At 38.6% G+C, this 19,727-nt stretch overlaps 1 protein-coding gene across 1 annotated transcript in view; it reads right to left on the bottom strand.

Moving 5' to 3' along the window:
• Positions 1–9,774: 9,774 nt before the first annotated feature.
• BNIP3 (BCL2 interacting protein 3) overlaps positions 9,775–19,727 on the bottom strand; it is a 125,869-nt gene continuing 115,916 nt past the window's right edge. The window contains exon 6 of the mRNA XM_090384336.1: positions 9,775–10,259. Coding sequence (XP_090240462.1) covers positions 10,196–10,259 — 64 coding nt within the window. The 3' untranslated portion in view covers positions 9,775–10,195. The remainder of the gene's footprint in view (positions 10,260–19,727) is intronic.

Genomic DNA, 19,727 nt, shown 5'->3' with positions numbered 1-19,727 from the left:
CCAGTTGCTTTGTGACCACATCGTAGTATCCAAATTGATCAGACAAGATCTCCCCTTAACAAATCCATACTGTCTGAGCTATTACTGCTGTCTTGTCTAGGTGATCCTGTGTCATCCTTTAACCAGTGACTCCTTTATTTTCCCCAGAACAGAAGTTAAACTAACAGGTCTATAATTATTAGTGTCACCCTTTGAACCCCCTTTGTGAATTGGGAATACATTTGCACATCTCCGGTCCAAGGGGGTCTCCCGTGACTAAGGATGCTTCACTTGCTGCCTCCTTCATTATAACTGGGATAGATTCCATCTGTCCCAGGTGCCTTTTTAATGTTTAACTTCAACAATTTCTCCTCCACTTTGCTCTGTTATTACAAAATCACTTAGCTCCCTGTTAGAGTTTGATAAACTTCTGACATTCCCCTCCTTGAATAACTCCTCGTGTGCGAATGTAGATGCAAAATACTCGTTCAGTTTATCAGCTACTTGAACAGGATCAATAGTCGAACCATCTATGCTAAGTGGACCAATCCGATTCATTCCCTTCGTTCTAGAGTTTACATAAGTAAAGAACTCTGCTGTTTTTCTTTGCATCCTTTGCCAAAGATTTCTTGTAATCTGCCTTTGCCTGCCTGACCTCCTTTGTGACTTGATTACAGACTAGCTTATATCTGCCATAGGCTTCTGTGTTGCCTGATAATTTATACGTATCCCATGCATTTTTCTTCTCTGCCACGAGACTCGTTAATTCATCCGATATCCATTTAGGCCCGAACTTTGAACAGTATTTCTTTGTTGGTATGAAAAGCCTAGTAGCCTCCAAGATTAAGTCCCTGAAGGCTTCCTATTTAGAATTCACCGAATTCACAATTGGTAACATCATCAGTTGATCCCACTGTATAGAATTTAAAAACTGTCTGAGACTACTGTAGTTACCTCTACGAAAACAAAAACCCTTCATTTTACCCTTGAGAGCAGTTACATCTTTTAAGTAAATCCCACATCAGTACACTGTGATTGTCACCTAGTGGTTACATTATCTGCAAATTCTTAATTCATGAATAATCACTGCTGGTAATCAGATCAAAGGTATTACTTCCTCTAAAAAATGAAAGCAGCTTGCTCTCAGTACCAGCAATTAGAAGGCAATTCTGTAGGGTACAATACTGGGCATCTTTTGAACCATCTGAAAGTGTGTGACTTCCTCTAAAAAAACAAATCTGAACATAGCTTTCCTACCCAATGTACATCACATCCATGTACCGAGGTCATTACTTCCAGATATGTTGAATGTTATGTGCAAATTAATATGCCAACATTTTAACTCAGCTTCCATTTTGGAAGTTGATTACCATAAAGTACTGTGCAAAAACAATGATTCTGACTTAGTTGTGGGTATTTTTTTCTGCCAAGGTCAGGAAATTAATGTAGGTAATGCCCCCATTGTGGTTAGAATCAGCCATTCTTGCATTTCATTAATTTGTGCACTGAAAAGGGGGCTGCATATCCATGCCTTGAAAGAGGATGAATATTTGGTGTCTAGAAAGAAGTACTAAGAAGATAGATTTAAGCAGTTTCAACTAATGTACTACTGGAGTAAACAAGATTTTAAAGCATGCGGGTTCACCTTGGCTGTCTTTGTTAGATTTTTCACTAGATTGGCAGAATAGTGGCAACCTCTGAAAAAAGCAATTTGAGTTCTTTTCAGAATTACTAAATTGAAAAGTATGACAAACACTCACAAGTGAGCGGCATTGTTTTCTGTTCAAATCCAGTTCACAATCAAAAAGTTTTGAAAGACAAATATTAATGGTCCCCCAACGAAAAAGAACTGAATTGCAAACTCCTGGTGAAAGCAATCCTAAACAAACCAGGCAAGCTGATAATCCTAGCATGTTATCCTTACTAATGCACAAAGTCTGTTTTTGTTTCTCTTTTCTTGCTTCAATAAAGCATTTGCATGTTTCTTTTGAATGTTATGCCAATGTTTGAAAATTTGAACATAGCTCTTCTATACTGTGTACCTCCAATTAGCATTAACAGAGGTATATGGTACAAGAAAGCAAGCTTATACAGCATCAGCCAAAAAAAAAGCCTTCCCATTTCACCATCCATTTGCTCAAAAAGTGTCTAGCTCTTCCTTGAATTTATTTAAGATATCAACTTTCGCAATGACAGATGGAAGTTTGTTCCAGCTGTCACATCTATTCTGCAACTGTTTTTCCTCAATTTGAATTTATTGCCCTTGCAGGTGTGTATTCTGAGCAAGAGGAAGAATCCAATTAACATTGAACTTGCTCAGATCACCTCCCAAATACTGCATTCAGAAATGAAGCCTTTTCTGGTAAGAGCAATGAGGCCTCCATACCTGTATACAGTACTCAAGGTGTTGCCTGACTACTGCCTTATACAAAGGGGTAATCACCTCCTTACCCTTGTTAGCAAAATTCCTGTATATTATTGACAAGATCCCCATGTGCTGTTCTGGCAGCTTGTCTGCACTGCTCAGAAAACTTCATCTCTGGCTGCACAAGTACTCCTCCTCCAAGTCTTTTTCATTCTCCCCTATCCTGAGTGTACTACTGCACAGTTGGTACATTACTCTGGGGTTACTGCTACCCATACGCAGTACTTTGCATTTGTCATGTGCTGAGGTCATTACTTCCAGATATGTTGAAGAATGTTATTTGCAGATTAATATATCAACAGTTTTAAATTTTCCTCCATTTTTGAAGTTGATTACCATATCATACTAAACCAAAATGATTATTCTGACAGTGATTGGTACTTTTTTTTGCCAAGGTCAGTTAAAGTCTAAAAGAAGAGGAGAGCATTCTGTTAAGTGAGAAAGTACTCTATTGATGCATGTGACTACATGGTGCACAAGTTTCCATTCAAAAATGATATATAGATGCTGGTGACCAGATAAATGTGCACATGAAAAAACAAACCAATCAAAAATACCCACACAGAACAATGCTCATGTTATTTTTGGTTTACAAGAATGACATGTTGCAACAATACTTAATGTTGAGTTTCTTTGAAAACTCAACCACGCTTTCTTCATCTCCCTCTGGCAGCAGCAAGTAATGCAAGACTTGTTTTTTGTGCATATTTTTTAGTTTTTCTCTAATGCCTTGATCCTTTGGTTGCAGCAGAGCTGTAACATTTGGCAGTAAAAACCTCAGAATGAAGTTCTCATCAATTTTATTCAGTTTTCAAGAGGAGGGTGGGATGGTGCATTATCAATAATAAGCTTTGCTTTATCCTCATTTTCTCGATGCCTCTTCACACTTGGAATAAAACGTTGGCTAAACCTTGATCCTTGAGGTTTTCACAGACATTCTCTCAGATATGCCAGACAAGCTGTACTTGCTACATGGGAATCTAAAACACTGATATTCGGGTGACACTCAAGTCAAGTGGACCCAATTTTGGCAAAGTCTGGATGATCTGTGACAGCCAAATCCTCTGCTTGCACCTTCACGAGGGTGGGACCGTTAGTAACCCTAGGTATAACCTCCATGCACAAGCACACGGTGGGTGACCACCCAGGTGTGAACCAATGTAAGCAAGGGGTCAAGGTGTGGTGCCCACACCACATGGAGGAATGCCACCCCTCTATGTTACCAGGCAGTACTAGGTGGTAGATGACTCTCATCAACCGGTGCAATACCACCACTTTGCATATTGGAGGCTCGAAGTGGTGGAACTCATGTTTAGTCTCTAGAGCTAAGTTCCGGTCAACCCTTCCCTATCTCTTCCATCATGCAGTATGATTGATGACTTTTGAGGTTATGATGAACATAGTGGCGAGATCCAATATTCCTTACATTTCGAGGGTACAGCTCTAAGATGGTGTTCGCAGGCCGGCCGATAGTTAGTACACCAGACCGAACCTATTGGTAATTCTCTAGGAGGCTTCCGGATCAGCTAGTGTATAATCTTGCTACCTCTACTCTGCCATATAGTGACTGGAGGGAGTCCAAGTCGTGTGTATGTGGGGTGCATTGTCGAGGCCACGTTATGTCAAGGATCTGGGTATATTCTTACCACGTGTACGCCCTATCCAAAAATTTCATTACTTCATACAGCATGTCTCACCCACTTTTTCTTACCATTGAATACACCATGAATTGCCAAACTAATAGAGCAAGCTTATCTGTGAAAAGATCTAAACCTCCCAAGCACTTCCTAATTCATTTCACAAATATACATGGTCTCAATTCTAATCTCAACGATGTCCATTTCCACTTGCAGTCTGCCAAACCAAATGTACTTTTTCTGACAGAATCTCAGTTATCGGTTGATTCAACTACTGCTCATCTCAAATGCCCAAATTATTTGCTGTATGATTCCTTTCGCCTTCAGAGGTGGTGCTTGTGCATATGTCCATTCCGATATTCCCTGTCAGAGACTTGGTAATTTAAAATCTCCTCTTTTCAGTCTTCTCTGGCTTAAAATCTCTCTACCTCATTCTGTCAGATTCATCTGTTGTCCCTAACGTTCTCCCAACTCCACTAATCACTTGGAACTCTTTGACTTCCTCTCTTTGCAACTTGACTTTCTCCAGTCTAACTTTCCTAACAGTGAGATGTGATTTTAATGTTCCCAATTCCAGCTGGCTTCCGTTTTATAGTCACACTGACCCAGCTGGTCGAGATGCTGAGGCTTTTGCAATTACTAATGACCTTGCCCAGATTCTTAATTTACATACAAGAATACCGGACAATCCTAATCATACAGCCAATATGCTTGATCTTTTTCTCACAAGCAACCCTTCTAAGTACACGGTTGAAGTGAGAGGTCCTTTAGGCACTTCAGATCACAACTTGGTGATTGTCTCTTCTCCAATGGAACCTTTATCTCATGGCTATTCCCAACCTTGTGTTGTTTGGCATTACAAGAATGCAAAATGGGATGACTTGCCAGACTTCTTTTCTTTTTTTTCCTTGGTCAGATTACTGTTTCAAAATTTCTGATGTCAACGTTTGCTCAGATCGTGTTAGTGAAATTATTCTTGCAGGAATGGAATCCTTTATCTCACACTCCAATTTAAAATCTTGTCCTTTATCTAAACCTTGGTTTTCCAATAAATGTGCTAAGGCTGTTCAAGAGAAGAATGTTGCATATCGTAATTGGCTTGTTTCTAATTCTTCAGTTTCATTTACTGCCTACACCAAAGCTTGCAACAATTGTAAAGCAGTTATTAATCAGTCCAAACAAGAGTTTGAACAGGCTAAGAGTAGAAAACTTGCTTCTTGCCCTAATGGTAGCCGAGCATTCTGGTCTCTTGCCAAAGCTATTGGCTGCAACATTTGCCCATTTCTGCTCACACCTCTGTCAAAACCAGATGGTTCTGTTGTCACTTCATGTATTAATGATCTTGGTAAACCACCTCCCAACACGCTCCATTCAATGCCTCTTGTGGTCTTCCGTCTAGAAGGATTTTGACGAATCTTGATGCTAAGAAAGCTCCAGGTCCCGATGGTATTTCTCCACTTGTTCTCAAAACCTGTGCTCCTGAACTTACTCCTATTCTTTGCCGCCTTTTTTCACTTTCTTATTCCAAAGGTGTTTTTCCTTCTGCTTGAAAATTTGCTCATATCCAGCCAGTTCCTAAAAAGGGTGACAAATCCCTCCCATCCAATTATCGTCCCATTGCAATTACTTCTACTCTTTCTAAAGTAATGGAGAAATCAATTAACCACCACCAACTTTTAAACTACCTAGAAACCTTCCATCTGATCAATGATCGCCAATATGGATTCTGTCAGTATCGATCCACTGGCTATATTCTGACTTATGTTACCCATTTACGGACTAATTCAATAGAAAAGTTTGGTTAAACACAAGTAGTTGCTCTTTACATCTCAAAGACTTTTGATCGTGTTTGCCATAAAGTTATTCTAAACAATTTTCCATCTTATGGTTTGCCAACTGTTTTTTGTAATTGGTTATCCAGTTTTCTCTCTGATCGCTCACTGAGTGATGGTAGATGGCTCTGTCTTCTAACTTCTTCTTCAATGCCGGTGTCCCCCAAGGTTCAGTTCTTTCCCCCACTCTTTTCCTCTTGTATATTAATGACCTTCTTCCATTGACTGGAAATCCTATCTATAGTTTTGTCAATGATAACACATGCATTCCACTTTCCATTTTGAGAAACCATGCCTTGCTCAATCAGCTTCAACTTCTCGAAAATCTGCTACCAATTCCTTAAATGCCGATCTTCAGGTAATTCTCCTGAAGGTAATTCTTCAGGTAATTCTCCCATAGGGCAAAGACAACTTAGTTGATTTCAATCCTTCTAAAATTCAGTCTTGTCTCATATCTCGCAAAAAGGATTCTTCTGCTCCTATGCTTATCTTTGGTAACACTCTTATTTCTTGGCAAAATGATATATCTCTTTTGAGGATTACCCTGACTTCTAATCTCTCCTGGCACAAGCACATTACAAATACTGCTTCCTCTGCATCTAAAAAAACTTGGTTTTCTCTTTCGCTCTCGGCGTTACTTTTCTTCCAAACAACTGCTCACTCTGTATAAATCGCAAATCTGCCCTACCATGGAATATTGTTCCCACATTTGGAGTGGTACCCCCCCAAAACCTCTCTCAGGCTTCTTGATTCCATTCAGAAGAGGGCAATTAGGTTAATTAATGATTTATCTCAAATAGTCTCTCCACTCGCTGTCTCATAGACATACTGTTTCTGCTGCATGCCTCTTCTACAGATAATTCCCGCTCTCTCTCTCTCTCTTTCAAAACAAACCGAACACATGCAGCTACCAGCCAACATCCATTTACTGTCCAACTTCAAACTCACAGAACCAACTTTTCATCTTCCTCATTTATTCATTCAACTGCCGTTTTCTGGAACAACCTTCCTTCATACATATTTCCTGAAAATTACAGTCTACAGAAGTTGAAGTTCAATGTCACAAATAATTATAGACCTGTTAGTTTAACTTCTGTTCCTGGAAAATTAATGGAGGCACTGGTTAAAGAAGCACTGCAGGATCATCTATACAAGACTTCAGTCATAGCTCAGACACAGCATGGTTTTGTTAAGGGGAAGTCTTGCCTGACCAATTTGATTGGATACTATGATGCAGTCACGAAAGAATCGGATGCAGGGAATAACTTTGATATTATATACTTGGATCTTAGAAAGGGTTTTGATACTGTTGCACATGGAAGACTGCTGCATAAATTGGAGCAGTGTGGCATTGGAGGCAAATTGCTACTGTGGATAAAGGGGTGGTTGAGGGGGAGAAGACAGAGAGTGGTAATCAATGGACACTGCTCATCGTGGACTAATGTTATTAGTGGAGTCCCTCAGGGTTCAGTATTGGGTCCATTATTGTTTTCTGTATTTATAAATGATATTGATGATGGTATATCAAGCTTAATGTCCAAGTTTTGGACATTAAGGTTGGCAGGGTTGTCAAGGACACTACCGACGACACGAAGGTTGGCAGGGTTGTCAAGGACACTACTGACACAGGATCTGGAAAGGTTGAGCAGATGGGCTGAGAGGTGGCAAATGAAGTTTAACATTACATTTGTCAAAGTACTACATATGGGAAACAGCAACCCCAGAGCAACGTATCAACTCTGTGGTACTACACTGACAGTGGTAGAGAATGAAAGGGACCTGGGGGTGGTTGTGCAGGCAAATATGAAGTTTTCTGAGCAGTGCAGACGGGCTGCAAGGGTAGCTCATGGCGTATTGTTGATGATATATAGGAATTTTTCTAGCAGGGATAAGGAGGTGATTATTCCCTTGTATAAAGCAATGGTCAGACCACACCTAGAGTACTGTATACAGGTCTGGAGGCCTCATTTCAAGAAGGATGTAGAGATGCTGGAACGAGTACAGAGAAGGGCAACAAGATTGGTGAATGGAACAAAGGAGTGCTCTTACGAAGAAAGGCTTAAGTTTTGCAAATTACAGTGTCTGGAGACTAGGCACCGGCGAGGTGACCTGATAGAGGTGTATAAAGCCTTGAATGGTTTGAGCATGCTCAATGCTGATGGGATTCTTCCTCTTGCTCAGAATAATCACCTGAGAGGGCATAAATTCAAATTGAGAAAAGACAGATGTAGGATAGACGTGAGGAAATTTGCCTTTAGCCAGCAGGTGGGTGGTTGGTTGGTGGAATAAACTTCCATCCCTTCTCGTGGAAGTTGATAGCCTAAATAAGTTTAAGGCTCAGCTGGACAGGTATTTCGAACGAACAGAGGGGTGAAGTGGAAATCTTTTATTTATTTTTTTCTTTTTTGGCTGATGCTGCTTTCTTTCTTGCATCAAATGCCTCTACTAATGCTAATGAGACAGAAGCAGCAGTTCTATTACTCTGCAGCCTGGCCAGTACACATGTATTAATGGATATATTGAGTGTAACCATGAAATTTTTTATGGAGGTAAGAAAAATATTTTGTTCAGCTTTTTTCTGATTGTTGTTATTTGGTTTTTAGGAGCATTAGCAACTACGGCCATATTGCTCCGGGAATATGCGGTGGTCGTTCCCTTGACCTTTCTGCATCCTCCATATTTGGTGGTGACGGGCTTGAACCCCAGTCTAATCAAGAAGCGTGTGCTATGCACTGCTGCTCCTTCCCACCTGGCTATGGAGACACCCAACTTTTTCTGAAATGATCAATGAATCAAGTCAGAATAATACACAGAATCTAGTTTAAAGAATTTTTTCTTTACCAGACTTTTAATAAATTGTAGATAGAAGAAGAAAAGTTTATTCCACAGCATAGTGTTATACATTAGATGTAAAAAATATATAAACTAGCAGCTACATACATTGTGTGTAATATACATACATTTTACAAAATATAAGCTAAAATAAAACTTTCACTGCTTATATAATAACCTTTAAATGTATATAATAAGCTGTAATATACTTTACTAATAATAATTAGAATTTGATTCAATCACCACATAAAAATTCACATTACAATTACCGTATCCAGACATACAGAAAGTCATTTTACTGCTTTAAATTTAAAAATTCCTATTAAAAATACATCACAGAATTTTAATATCTGAAATGGAGATTAAAAATATCTTGAACACACAAAACAGTTACACATTTGTTAAATGGGAAATAAAATACTTTTAGAAATGCAGTACTTCTTCTATAATTACTCAGTCTGATTTTTCAGATTAATATACAAGTCTTTAAAACTTGCTTATATGATAAATTTACAAGTTTAAAGTAGCTTTATTCCTAAAAATATTCTAATAAGAATTAGATTTGTCTGTCAATATTTTGTTTCTAATGTTACAAGCTGTGAAGTTGCAACATAAATTTACATAGATATATATATGTACATCATTGATATTAATACATATACTCAAACAAATTGTGCATAGGTCACCAAAGTTGTAAATCAATAAGGAATTGTGGAACAAATTTATTCATGTCTGCTTTTGAACTTCCTATAAAATCCATAACACACAATCTTGAAATAATTATCTACTGTTGAGACAATTATTTTATACTATGAATTCTGTACTAAACTGTAATGATGGCAATTCTCATAGCTAACTTAATTCTAACAGTCACAAAATAGTTGTTTGCACATATAATGTACAAACATTGTAATGTACTGATAGTACATTAAAATTTACAACTGATAATTTAAAATTTGTATACATAACAAGTATTACATATGTTTAAACAATGAAAATTGTTTATTACTGAAAATTTTCAATAATTTAGTCATCAGAAGTAGTACTAAACTATTCATATTTTTAAGAACTACAAGTGAACTAATATTATACAAAAAAAAAAGTTGTGGAAATTCACATCTCACAATTTTAAATTGGATTTTAACATGACTTCTTTCATACAACTTTATCCATATGTATCAAAGTTTTAAAGGTTATTAAAAAATGAAATTCTAAATGCCATTACTTAAATTTTGTTTTGTCCAAGATATTAATAAAGAGTCACTATTTACTTCAGTTTGTCACCTCATTTCCAGTACACAAAAAAAAAAAAAAAATTACGTGCACATCACACAAAAGAAATAAAATATGAAAATTCCAACATTACCACCGGGCTATGAAATTAATTTTAATATTATTTGTCAATAGCTCTTGGCTCTTGTTCCTCCTTAGAGAATGGTGGTGGTGACAAATGATACTGGCCAGCCAGAAGTAGCTTGAATAACTGCAACTTATTTATACAGAGTATAATCTCTAAACATCGGTGTAGTAAAGAGTCGTTTTCCAATGCAGATACTAGAAGGTAGAAAAAATACTTAAGTTTGATTTACAATTTAAAATCATAATTAATAAACTCATCCCAAATGATTCAGGGATGAAAATAATATTATAAGCAGGATCATTATATTTCCATTTGAATTAGTAATTGAACTATAATTTGATTACTCCAGGACAATGATTGATGGAAACTGATGAAACAAGAATTTAGAGGGACCTTACTTTAACAAATTAATAAATGTTACATGAAAAGGCTTCTGCAAATATGTAGACACATGAATTTAGAATTCCAAAATTTTTATAGTCCCCTCTTAAATTCTGAATAGCAATATGTAACAAATATTTAGTACAGCCTAAACAGTTTAATATTTAACAAAATGTTTATTACTTAACCAAAATTTTGGTTACTTAAATCTTGGAATGAATAAGTGGGATTTCTTTTTTGGCTAATCTGCCTTGAGTTTTGTAATTTTACTAATATATTTCAAACAGCCAATGCTTCTAATATTTAGACAAAACCACCTCCAATTCCACTTGGCCATTCCCTAAGGCATTTCTAGGTGGCCATTTCATTCATTAGTACTAAGTCATAATTTAGAAGCCTTAGAAGAGAATAGCTTAATTGCCCAAAAATGGTTTTCAGATGGTCTTGAATAGACATCATTATCCAATCTTATGGTTGAAAGTAATGTGGTTCAATTCCCAGATCTTTGAAACACATTACTTTCAACCATAATGGTTTGAATAAATTCAAGGAAAAACTAGACAAACTATTAGGGAGTGATGGACAGGTGAAATGGAAAGTGTTAGATTTTTTTCTTTTTGTTGATACTGTATAAGCTTGCTTTCTTGCATCATTTTCCACTACTACTAATAATAATTATTCCTTCTCCACTCACCATGGTAGGGTGAGTGGGAGAATGAATTATGGATAATATTTATATTGCCTCTCCTGATTAGTGTGCAAGGATACCCAACTACTGGCTTCTGAAATGGCTGATAGCTTTAGTATATACAACTGAATTTTAATATTTAGATGCCATGCCTCTGTAGTGACAAGAGGATTTGATAAAGTTGGTAAATGTGTCTGGTCTCTTTTTGTAAGAATTTGCCTGGTTTGTGTGATATTTTCAAAACATTTTGATCTTGTCTGGATGCAACCAGAGATGAGAGTGGATGGAAATGACGAGATTGGATGTAATGTTTATTTGTTCTTGTGTCTTATATCTATTTTCTTTTGTGGTTGGTTTATAGTAATTGCCATATAGTGCAAAGAAGCCACAGGCTTTTTCTGAATTGGCAAAAAAAAAAAAATAATAATAATCACAACCAAGTAGATAAAGACAACACAAATTATGTTTTCCTCCTCACATGGGAAAATATCCAGTTGACCTTTGAATTTATTCAAACTGTCAGCCCCAACTAACTGCAGGTGCTAATGACATTAACAGTAGGAGATCTGTGGAATTACTTAACAAGTACAGGTCAACGTTGAAAAAAAGTCACGAGTTAGGGTAAAATTTGAAAGTGTCTGCAATTCTGCCCAGACATGATAGGAGGGAGTATATGATGAGAGCCTTGTCAATCAATCTGGCCCTAGAGAGACTGTGCAAGGCTCATGGGGTAGAATTTTTCTCAGCATAGTGTGTGCTTGTTAACAGGAGAGATTGTTTCTACGGGAATGGGATATACTTAAATAGAAAGGTGCAAGAATATTTGCTGATGCTATCCAAGCAGTGTTAGGTGGATCAGAAAATTACTAGCTTTGGGGGGGGGATTCACAGACTAATAGATTAATGGTAGGCAGAGGTGAAAGTGATTCTTGCACTGCTTCTATTAGAATGATCCAGCCTGGAAAGCAAGGTACTGGGGATTTCAGGGGCCGCTGGGAGTCATCACAGAACAAGTAAATACATGGATTGTGTTACAGTAACTAAGAATAAGAATAGGTGTATATATACTTGCATGTACACCAATTCTAGAAGTACAGTAAATAAATTTGATGAATTTGAAGTGCTGGTCAAGACATCAAAAGCGGATATCTTGGGATATCAGAGACATGCTGCTACACGGATATAAACAGTGCAGAATTGAAATTTGGGGAATACAATGTATACAGAAAGGATAGACAGCACAGGAAGGGAGGAGGGGTTATGCTACTAGTTAAGAAACAAAATCTAAGGAACTGCATCCAGTTGATATTGGTGGACAATGCAATGTTGAATCAGTGTGGTGTGACATAAGCACTGGGAAAGGGAAAATGAGAGTAGGTGTGTGTTATAGGCTAAATGAATCTGATCAGTATAATGAGCAATGGTGCAGAGAAATAGAGTGAGCCAATAAATCAGATTGTGTTATAACAAGGGGTTTTTAATTTCCCAGATATTGACTGGAACATGTGGATTGGTAACTCACACACTAGCAAGACTTTTGTGGATTTATTGGATGACTGTTTCTTTAACAACATGTCTGACAGGCAACCAGAGGGAGTAATACTCTTGATCTGATTATCAGCAGTGATTCTTCATGTGTTAAGAATCTGCAGATAAAAGAACCACTAGGTAGTAGTGATCACAGTGTACTGATGTGGGATTTACTTAAAAGAAAAATTATTACCATAAGGGAAAGGGTTTTTTCTTTTGTAAAGGTGACTACAGTGGTCTCAACTGATGATGTTACCAATGGTGAATTCTAAATGGGAGGCCTCCAGGGAATTAATCTTGGAAGGTACTAGGCTTTTCATATGAATAAGAGACCGGCAGAATTACTTAACAAGTACAGGTCACTGTTGAAAAAAAAAGCCGTGAATTAGGTTTGAATTTGAAAGTGTCTGCAATTCTGCCCAGACACATTAGCAGAGGCATTTGATGCAAGAAAGCAAGCTTATGCAGCATCAGCCAAAAAAAAAAAAAAAAAAAAAAAAAAAAGTAACATAAATAAATAAAAATAACCACTTCCACTTCACCCCTCTGTTCGTTCGAAATACCTGTCCAGCTGAGCCTTAAACTTATTTAGGCTATCAACTTCCATGACAAGGGATGGAAGTCTGTTCCACCTACCAACCACCCGCTGGCTAAAGGCAAATTTCCGCACATCTATCCTACATCTGTCTTTCCTCAATTTGAATTTATGCCCTCTCAGGTGATTATTCTGAGCAAGAGGAAGAATCCCATCAGCATTGAGCATGCTCAAACCATTCAAGGCTTTGTACACCTCTATCAGATCACCTCGCTGGTGCCTAGTTTCCAGACACTGTAATTCGCAAAACTTAGGCCTTTCTTCGTAAGAGCACCCCTTTGTCCCATTCACCAATCTTGTTGCCCTTCTCTGTACTCGTTCCAGCAGCTCTACATCCTTCTTGAAATGAGGCCTCCAGACCTGTATACAGTACTCTAGGTGTGGCCTGACCATTGCCTTATACAAGGGAATAATCACCTCCTTATCCCTGCTAGAAAAATTCCTATATATCATTGACAATACATCATGGGCTACTCTTGCAGCCCGTCTGCACTGCTCAGAGAACTTCATATCTGCCTGCACAACTACCCCCAGGTCCCTTTCATTCTCTACCACTGTCAGTGTAGTACCACAGAGTTGATACGTTGCTCTGGGGTTGCTGTTTCCCATATATAGTACTTTACATTTATCAATGTTAAACTTCATTTGCCACCTCGAAGCCCATCTGCTCAACCTTTCCAAATCCTGTTGCAGCAGCATAGTGTCAGTAGTGTCCTTGACAACCCGGCCAACCTTCGTATCGTCTGCAAACTTGGACATTAAGCTTGATATACCATCATCAATATCATTTACAAATACAGAAAATAATAAAGGACCCAATACTGAACCCTGAGGGACTCCACTAATAACATTAGTCCACGATGAGCAGTGTCCATTGATTACCACTCTCTGTCTTCTCCCCCTCAACCACCCCTTTATCCATAGCAGCAATTTGCCTCCAATGCCACACCGCTCCAATTTGTGCAGCAGTCTTCAATGTGCAACAGTATCAAAAGCCTTTCTAAGATCCAAGTATATAATATCAAAGTTATTCCCTGCATCCAGTTCTTTTGTGACTGCATCATAGTATCCAATCAAATTGGTCAGGCAAGACTTCCCCTTAACAAAACCATGCTGTGTCCTAGCTATAACTGAAGTCTTGTCTAGTTGATCCTGCAGTGCTTCTTTAACCAGTGCCTCCATTAATTTTCCGGGAACAGAAGTTAAACTCACAGGTCTATAATTATTTGTGTCAGCCTTTGATCCCCCCTTTGTGAATTGGGGTCACATTTGCACATCTCCAGTCCATGGGTACCTCCCCTGAGTCCAAGGAAGCTCTCATAATTATAGCTAAGGGTTTGCTTACGTACTTTGCTGCCTCCTTTAATATAACTGGATAGATCCCATCCACCCCAGGTGCCTTTCTTGTGTTTATCTTCAACAATTTCTCCTCCACTTTGCTCTCAGTTATTACAAGATTCTCTAGCTTACTGCTAGAGTTGAATACACCCCTGGCATTGCCCTCGCTGAATAACTCCTCATGTGTGAATGTCGATGCAAAATATTCATTTAGTTTGTTAGCTACCTGAGCAGGGTCATCAACAGTTCATTCATCGATCTCAAGTGGACCAATCTGATTCATCCCCTTCCTTCTAGAGTTTACATAAGTAAAGAACTCTTTGCTGTTTTTCTTCGCATCCCTTGCCAAGGATCTCTCGTAATCTTCCTTCGCCTGCCTAACCTCCTTTGTAACTTGGTTACAGATCAACTTGTATCTATCATAGGCGTCTGTGTCACGTGTTAATTTGTATGTATCCCATGCATTTTTCTTCTCTGCCATATGCCTCATTAGTTCATCTGACATCCATTTAGGCCTAAACCTTGAACAATATTTCTTAGTTGGTATGTAAAGCCTAGTAGCTTCCAAGATAAGTTCTTTGAATGCTTCCCATTTTGAATTTGCTGTTGGCAATATCATCAGTTGATCCCACTGTATAGAATTTAAATACTGTCTCAGTCCATTGTAGTCGCCTTTACGAAAGCAATACCCTTTCCCTTTACCCCTAATGGTAGTTACCACTTTGAGTAACTCCCACTTCAGCACACTGTGATCACTGCCACCTAGTGGTTCATTTATCAGCAGATTCTTAATGCATGAAGAATCACTACTGATAATCAAATCAAGAGTATTACTCCCTCTAGTTGCCTCCCGAACATGCTGATGTAGAAAACAATCATCCAATAAATCCACAAAAGCCTTGCTACTGTGTGAGTGACCAGCCCCCAAATTCCAGTCAATATCTGGGAAATTAAAATCCCCCATTATAAGACTCTCTGATTTACTGGCCCACTCTATTTCTCCGAACAGTTTCTTATTATACTCATCAGAGTCATTAGGCCCATAGCACACTCCTACTCTCAATTTTGATCTCCCAATGCTTATGTCACATCAAACTGACTCGACACTGCACTGTCCAGCGATGTAGACTGGCTTCACTTCCTTGGATTTTATGTGTTTTTTAACTAATAGCATAACTCCTCCTCCCTTCCTATCCTGTCTATCCTTTCTGTAGACATCGTACTCCCCAAATTCCAGTTCTGCATTCCTTATATCTGTGTGACACCACGTCTCTGAAATCCCCACAATATCTGCCTTTGATGTTTTGAGCAATACCTCAAATTCATCAAATTTATTTACTAAACTCCTAGCATTGGTGTACACACAAGTATACATGCACCTGTTCTTTTTCTTAGCTACCCTAACATAACCCATGTGTTTACTTGTACCCCAATGATTCCCAGCAGTCTCTGAAATATCCTGCATCTTATTTTCCAGGCTGCGGCTCATTCCAATAGAAGCAGTGCAAGAATCACTTTCACCTCTGCCAGTGGCTACTGTTAATCTATTAGTCCTTGTATCCCCCCAATCTAGCAGTTTTCCGACCCACCTAACACTGCCTCGATAGCATCAGCAAACATTCTTGCACCCTTTCTATTTAAGTGTATCCCATCCCTGTAGAAGCTGTCTCTCCTGTTAACAAGTACAGGCCAGGCTGAAAAAAATTCTACCCCTTGAGCCCTGCACAATCTTTCCAGGGCCGAATTGATTGACAGGGTTCTCATATACTCCCTCCTATCGTGTCTGGGCAGATTTGCAGACACTTTCAATTTCAACCCTAATTCACGGCTTTTTTTCATCAGTGACCTGTACTTGTCAAGTAATTCCGCCGGTCTCCTACTCTTAATATCATTGGTGCCAACGTGTACAACTATATCACCTTTTGTGCCCTTAAAAGATGATATCCGCTCTACAACGTCATCAACTTTTGCCCCTGGCAGACATGCCCTGGTCCTGTTCCACCTATCCTTTTTACAAAGCATGTTTCTCGTTTCCCTGACAATAGAGTCACCAACAACTACTAGTTCCTTTGGGACCAGCGCATTCTGCCTTGGGAGTTGCCGCTGTGTTGCCCAAGTGCAAGTGCAATGACCAAGTGCAAGCTCTGGCATTGGTGTGGGCAGCTGAGAGCTTGATGGGCCCCTCACTTGTAATCCTTCGAGGGCATCCACCCTGTCCTTCAAGCTCTCATATAGGCCCATAACAACGCTGAGATGTCGCCTGATCTCCTTACACTCCTTGCATCGCACACATACAAAGACATCCCCCACGGCAGTATCATGTCCCATACTTGAGTGCTCCGCAAACATCAAGCAAATAGTGCATCTTAAAAGGCTGTGATTCAGAGGACAACTGGGCCACAGCATTCCCATTAGCTTGAGCCTTTTGCTTTGCTGCTCTGGTTTGAGTCATGATTTAGATTTACTTTCAATAAAATTTCAATTTCTGTACAAAATTAAATCCTAAACTTGTATCCAAACACAGTTATAACGCTATATTTATGTTTCAGTAACGAGTGTTATCTACGAAATATTTATGTTTCAGTAACGAGTGTTATCTACGAAATATTTACGTTTCAGTAACGAGTGTTATCTACGAAATATTTACGTTTCAGTAACGAGTGTTATCTACGAAATATTTATGTTTCAGTAACGAGTGTTATCTACGAAATCCCTTTATATAACTTCCATATCAAGTTATGTATTAATTATTTATTTTTACTAATTATTTATGTTGCGTAACCTAAGTGGTTATATGTATAGTTAAAAGTACAATTTAATTGCCAATGAAGTTCGACAAGATTAATAGATTTTACTGATTAATTTTCCCGTAACAATGGCGGATATTTACGAACGGTAAACACGTGTATTTGATACCCTTTCCGGTACTAAGTAATACCTACAAAATCTCTATCTAAGTTACTTTAAACTTAAGTACCGTAATAGGAATATAAAGCTACTCTAGAAAATAAGTCAGAACTCATGATCGGAGGGAGTATATGATGAGAGCCTTGTCGATCAATTCGGCCCCGTAAAGATTGTGCAAGGCTCACGGAGAATTTTTTTTTTTTTTTTCCTGGTCTGTAGAATTTTTTTCAGCCTGGTCTGTACTTGTTAACAGGAGTGACTGCTTCTACAGGGATGGGATACACTTAAATAGAAAGGGTGCAAGAATATTTGCTGATGCTATCGAGGCAGTGTTAGGTGGGTCGGAAAACTGCTAGCTTGGGGGGGGGGGGTAAAAGGACTAATAGATTAACAGTAGCCACTGGCAGAGGTGAAAGAGATTCTTGCACTGCTTCTATTGGAATGAGCAGAAGCCTGGAAAACAAGATGCAGGATATTTCAGAGACTGCTGGGAGTCATTGCAGTACAAGTAAACACATGGGTTATGTTAGGATAGCTAAGAATAGGAACAAGTGCATGTATACTTGCGTGTACACCACTGCTAGGAGTTTGGTAAATAAATTTGAAGAATTTGAGGTATTGCTCAAAGCATCAAAGGCGGATATTGTTGGGATATCAGAGACGTGGTGTCACACAGATATAAGGAATGCAGAACTAGAATTTGGGGAGTACAAATTCTACAGAAAGGATAGAAAGGCTAGGAAGGGAGGAGGGGTTATGCTATTAGTTAAGAAACATAAAATCCAAGGAAGTTAAGCCAGTTGACATCGCTGGACAGTGCAGTGTCAAGTCAGTTTGGTGTGACATAAGCATTGGGAGATCAAAATTGAAAGTAGGAGTGTGCTATAGGCCTAATGATTCTGATGAGTATAATAAGAAACTGTACAGGGAAATAGAGTGGGCCAGTAAATCAGAGAGTCTTATAATGGGGGATTTTAATTTCCCAGATATTGACTGGAATTTGTGGGTTGGAATTTGTCACTCACACACTAGCAAGGCTTTTGTGGATTTATTGGATGATTGTTTTCTACATCAGCATGTTCAGGAAGCAACTAGAGGGAGTAACACTCTTGATTTGATTATCAGTAGTGATTCTTCATGCATTAAGAATCTGCAGATAAAGGAACCACTAGGTGGCAGTGATCAGTGTGCTGAAATGGGATTTACTCAAGAGGTAACTACCATCAGGGGTAAAGGGAAGGGTTATTGCTTTCGTAAAGGCGACTACGATGGTGTGAGTCAGTATTTAAATTATACAGTGGGACCAACGGATGATGTTACCAACAGCAAATTCAAAATGGTAAGCATTCAAAGAACTTATCTTGGAAGCTACTAGGCTTTACATACCAACTAAGAAATATCGATCAAGGTTTAGCCCTAAATGGATGTCAGATGAACTAATGACACATGGCAGAGAAGAAAAATGCATCGGATACATATAAATTAAAACGTGACACACAAGCCTATGGTAGATACAAACTGGTCTGTAACTAAGTCACAAAGGAGGTTAGGCAGGCAAAGGCAGATTATGAGAAATCTTTGGCAAAGGATGCAAAGAAAAACAGCAAAGAGTTCTAGTCTTATGTAAAGGAAGGAAGGGGATGAATCAGATTGGTCTACTTAATATCGATGGTTCAACTGTTGATGATCCTGCTCAGGTAGCTAACAAACTAAATGAATATTTTGAATTGACATTCACACGTGAGGAGTTATTCAGCGAGGGAAATGCCAGAGGTGCATTCAACTCTGGCAGTAAGCTAGATAATCTTGTAATAACTGTGAGTAAAGTGGAGGAGAAATTGTTGAAGATAAACACTAGAAAGGCACCTGGGGTGGATGGGATCTATCCTGTTATATTAACGGAGGCAGCAAAGGAAGTAAGCAAACCCTTAGCCATAATTATGAGAGCTTCCTTGGACTCAGGGGAGGTACAAATGTAACCCCAATTCACAAAGGAGGATCAAAGGCTGACACAAGTAATTATAGGCCTGTGAGTTTAACTTCAGTTCCAGGAAAATTAATGGAGGCACTGGTTAAAGAAGCAATGCAGGACCATCTAGACAAGACTTCAGTTATAGTTCGGACACAGCACTGTTTTGTTAAGGAGAAGTCTTGCCTGACCAATTTGATTGGATACTATGATGCAGTCACAAAAGAGCTGGATGCAGGGAATAACTTTGATAT

The sequence above is a fragment of the Mastigoproctus giganteus genome, chromosome 11 (assembly GCF_048544385.1).
Source record: "Mastigoproctus giganteus isolate SK-2022 chromosome 11, ASM4854438v1, whole genome shotgun sequence".
In the NCBI taxonomy this organism is placed as follows: Eukaryota; Metazoa; Arthropoda; class Arachnida; order Uropygi; family Thelyphonidae; genus Mastigoproctus; species Mastigoproctus giganteus.
The sequence above is the reverse complement of the archived record's forward strand: the minus strand, read 5'-3'. Positions and strand labels throughout refer to the sequence as shown.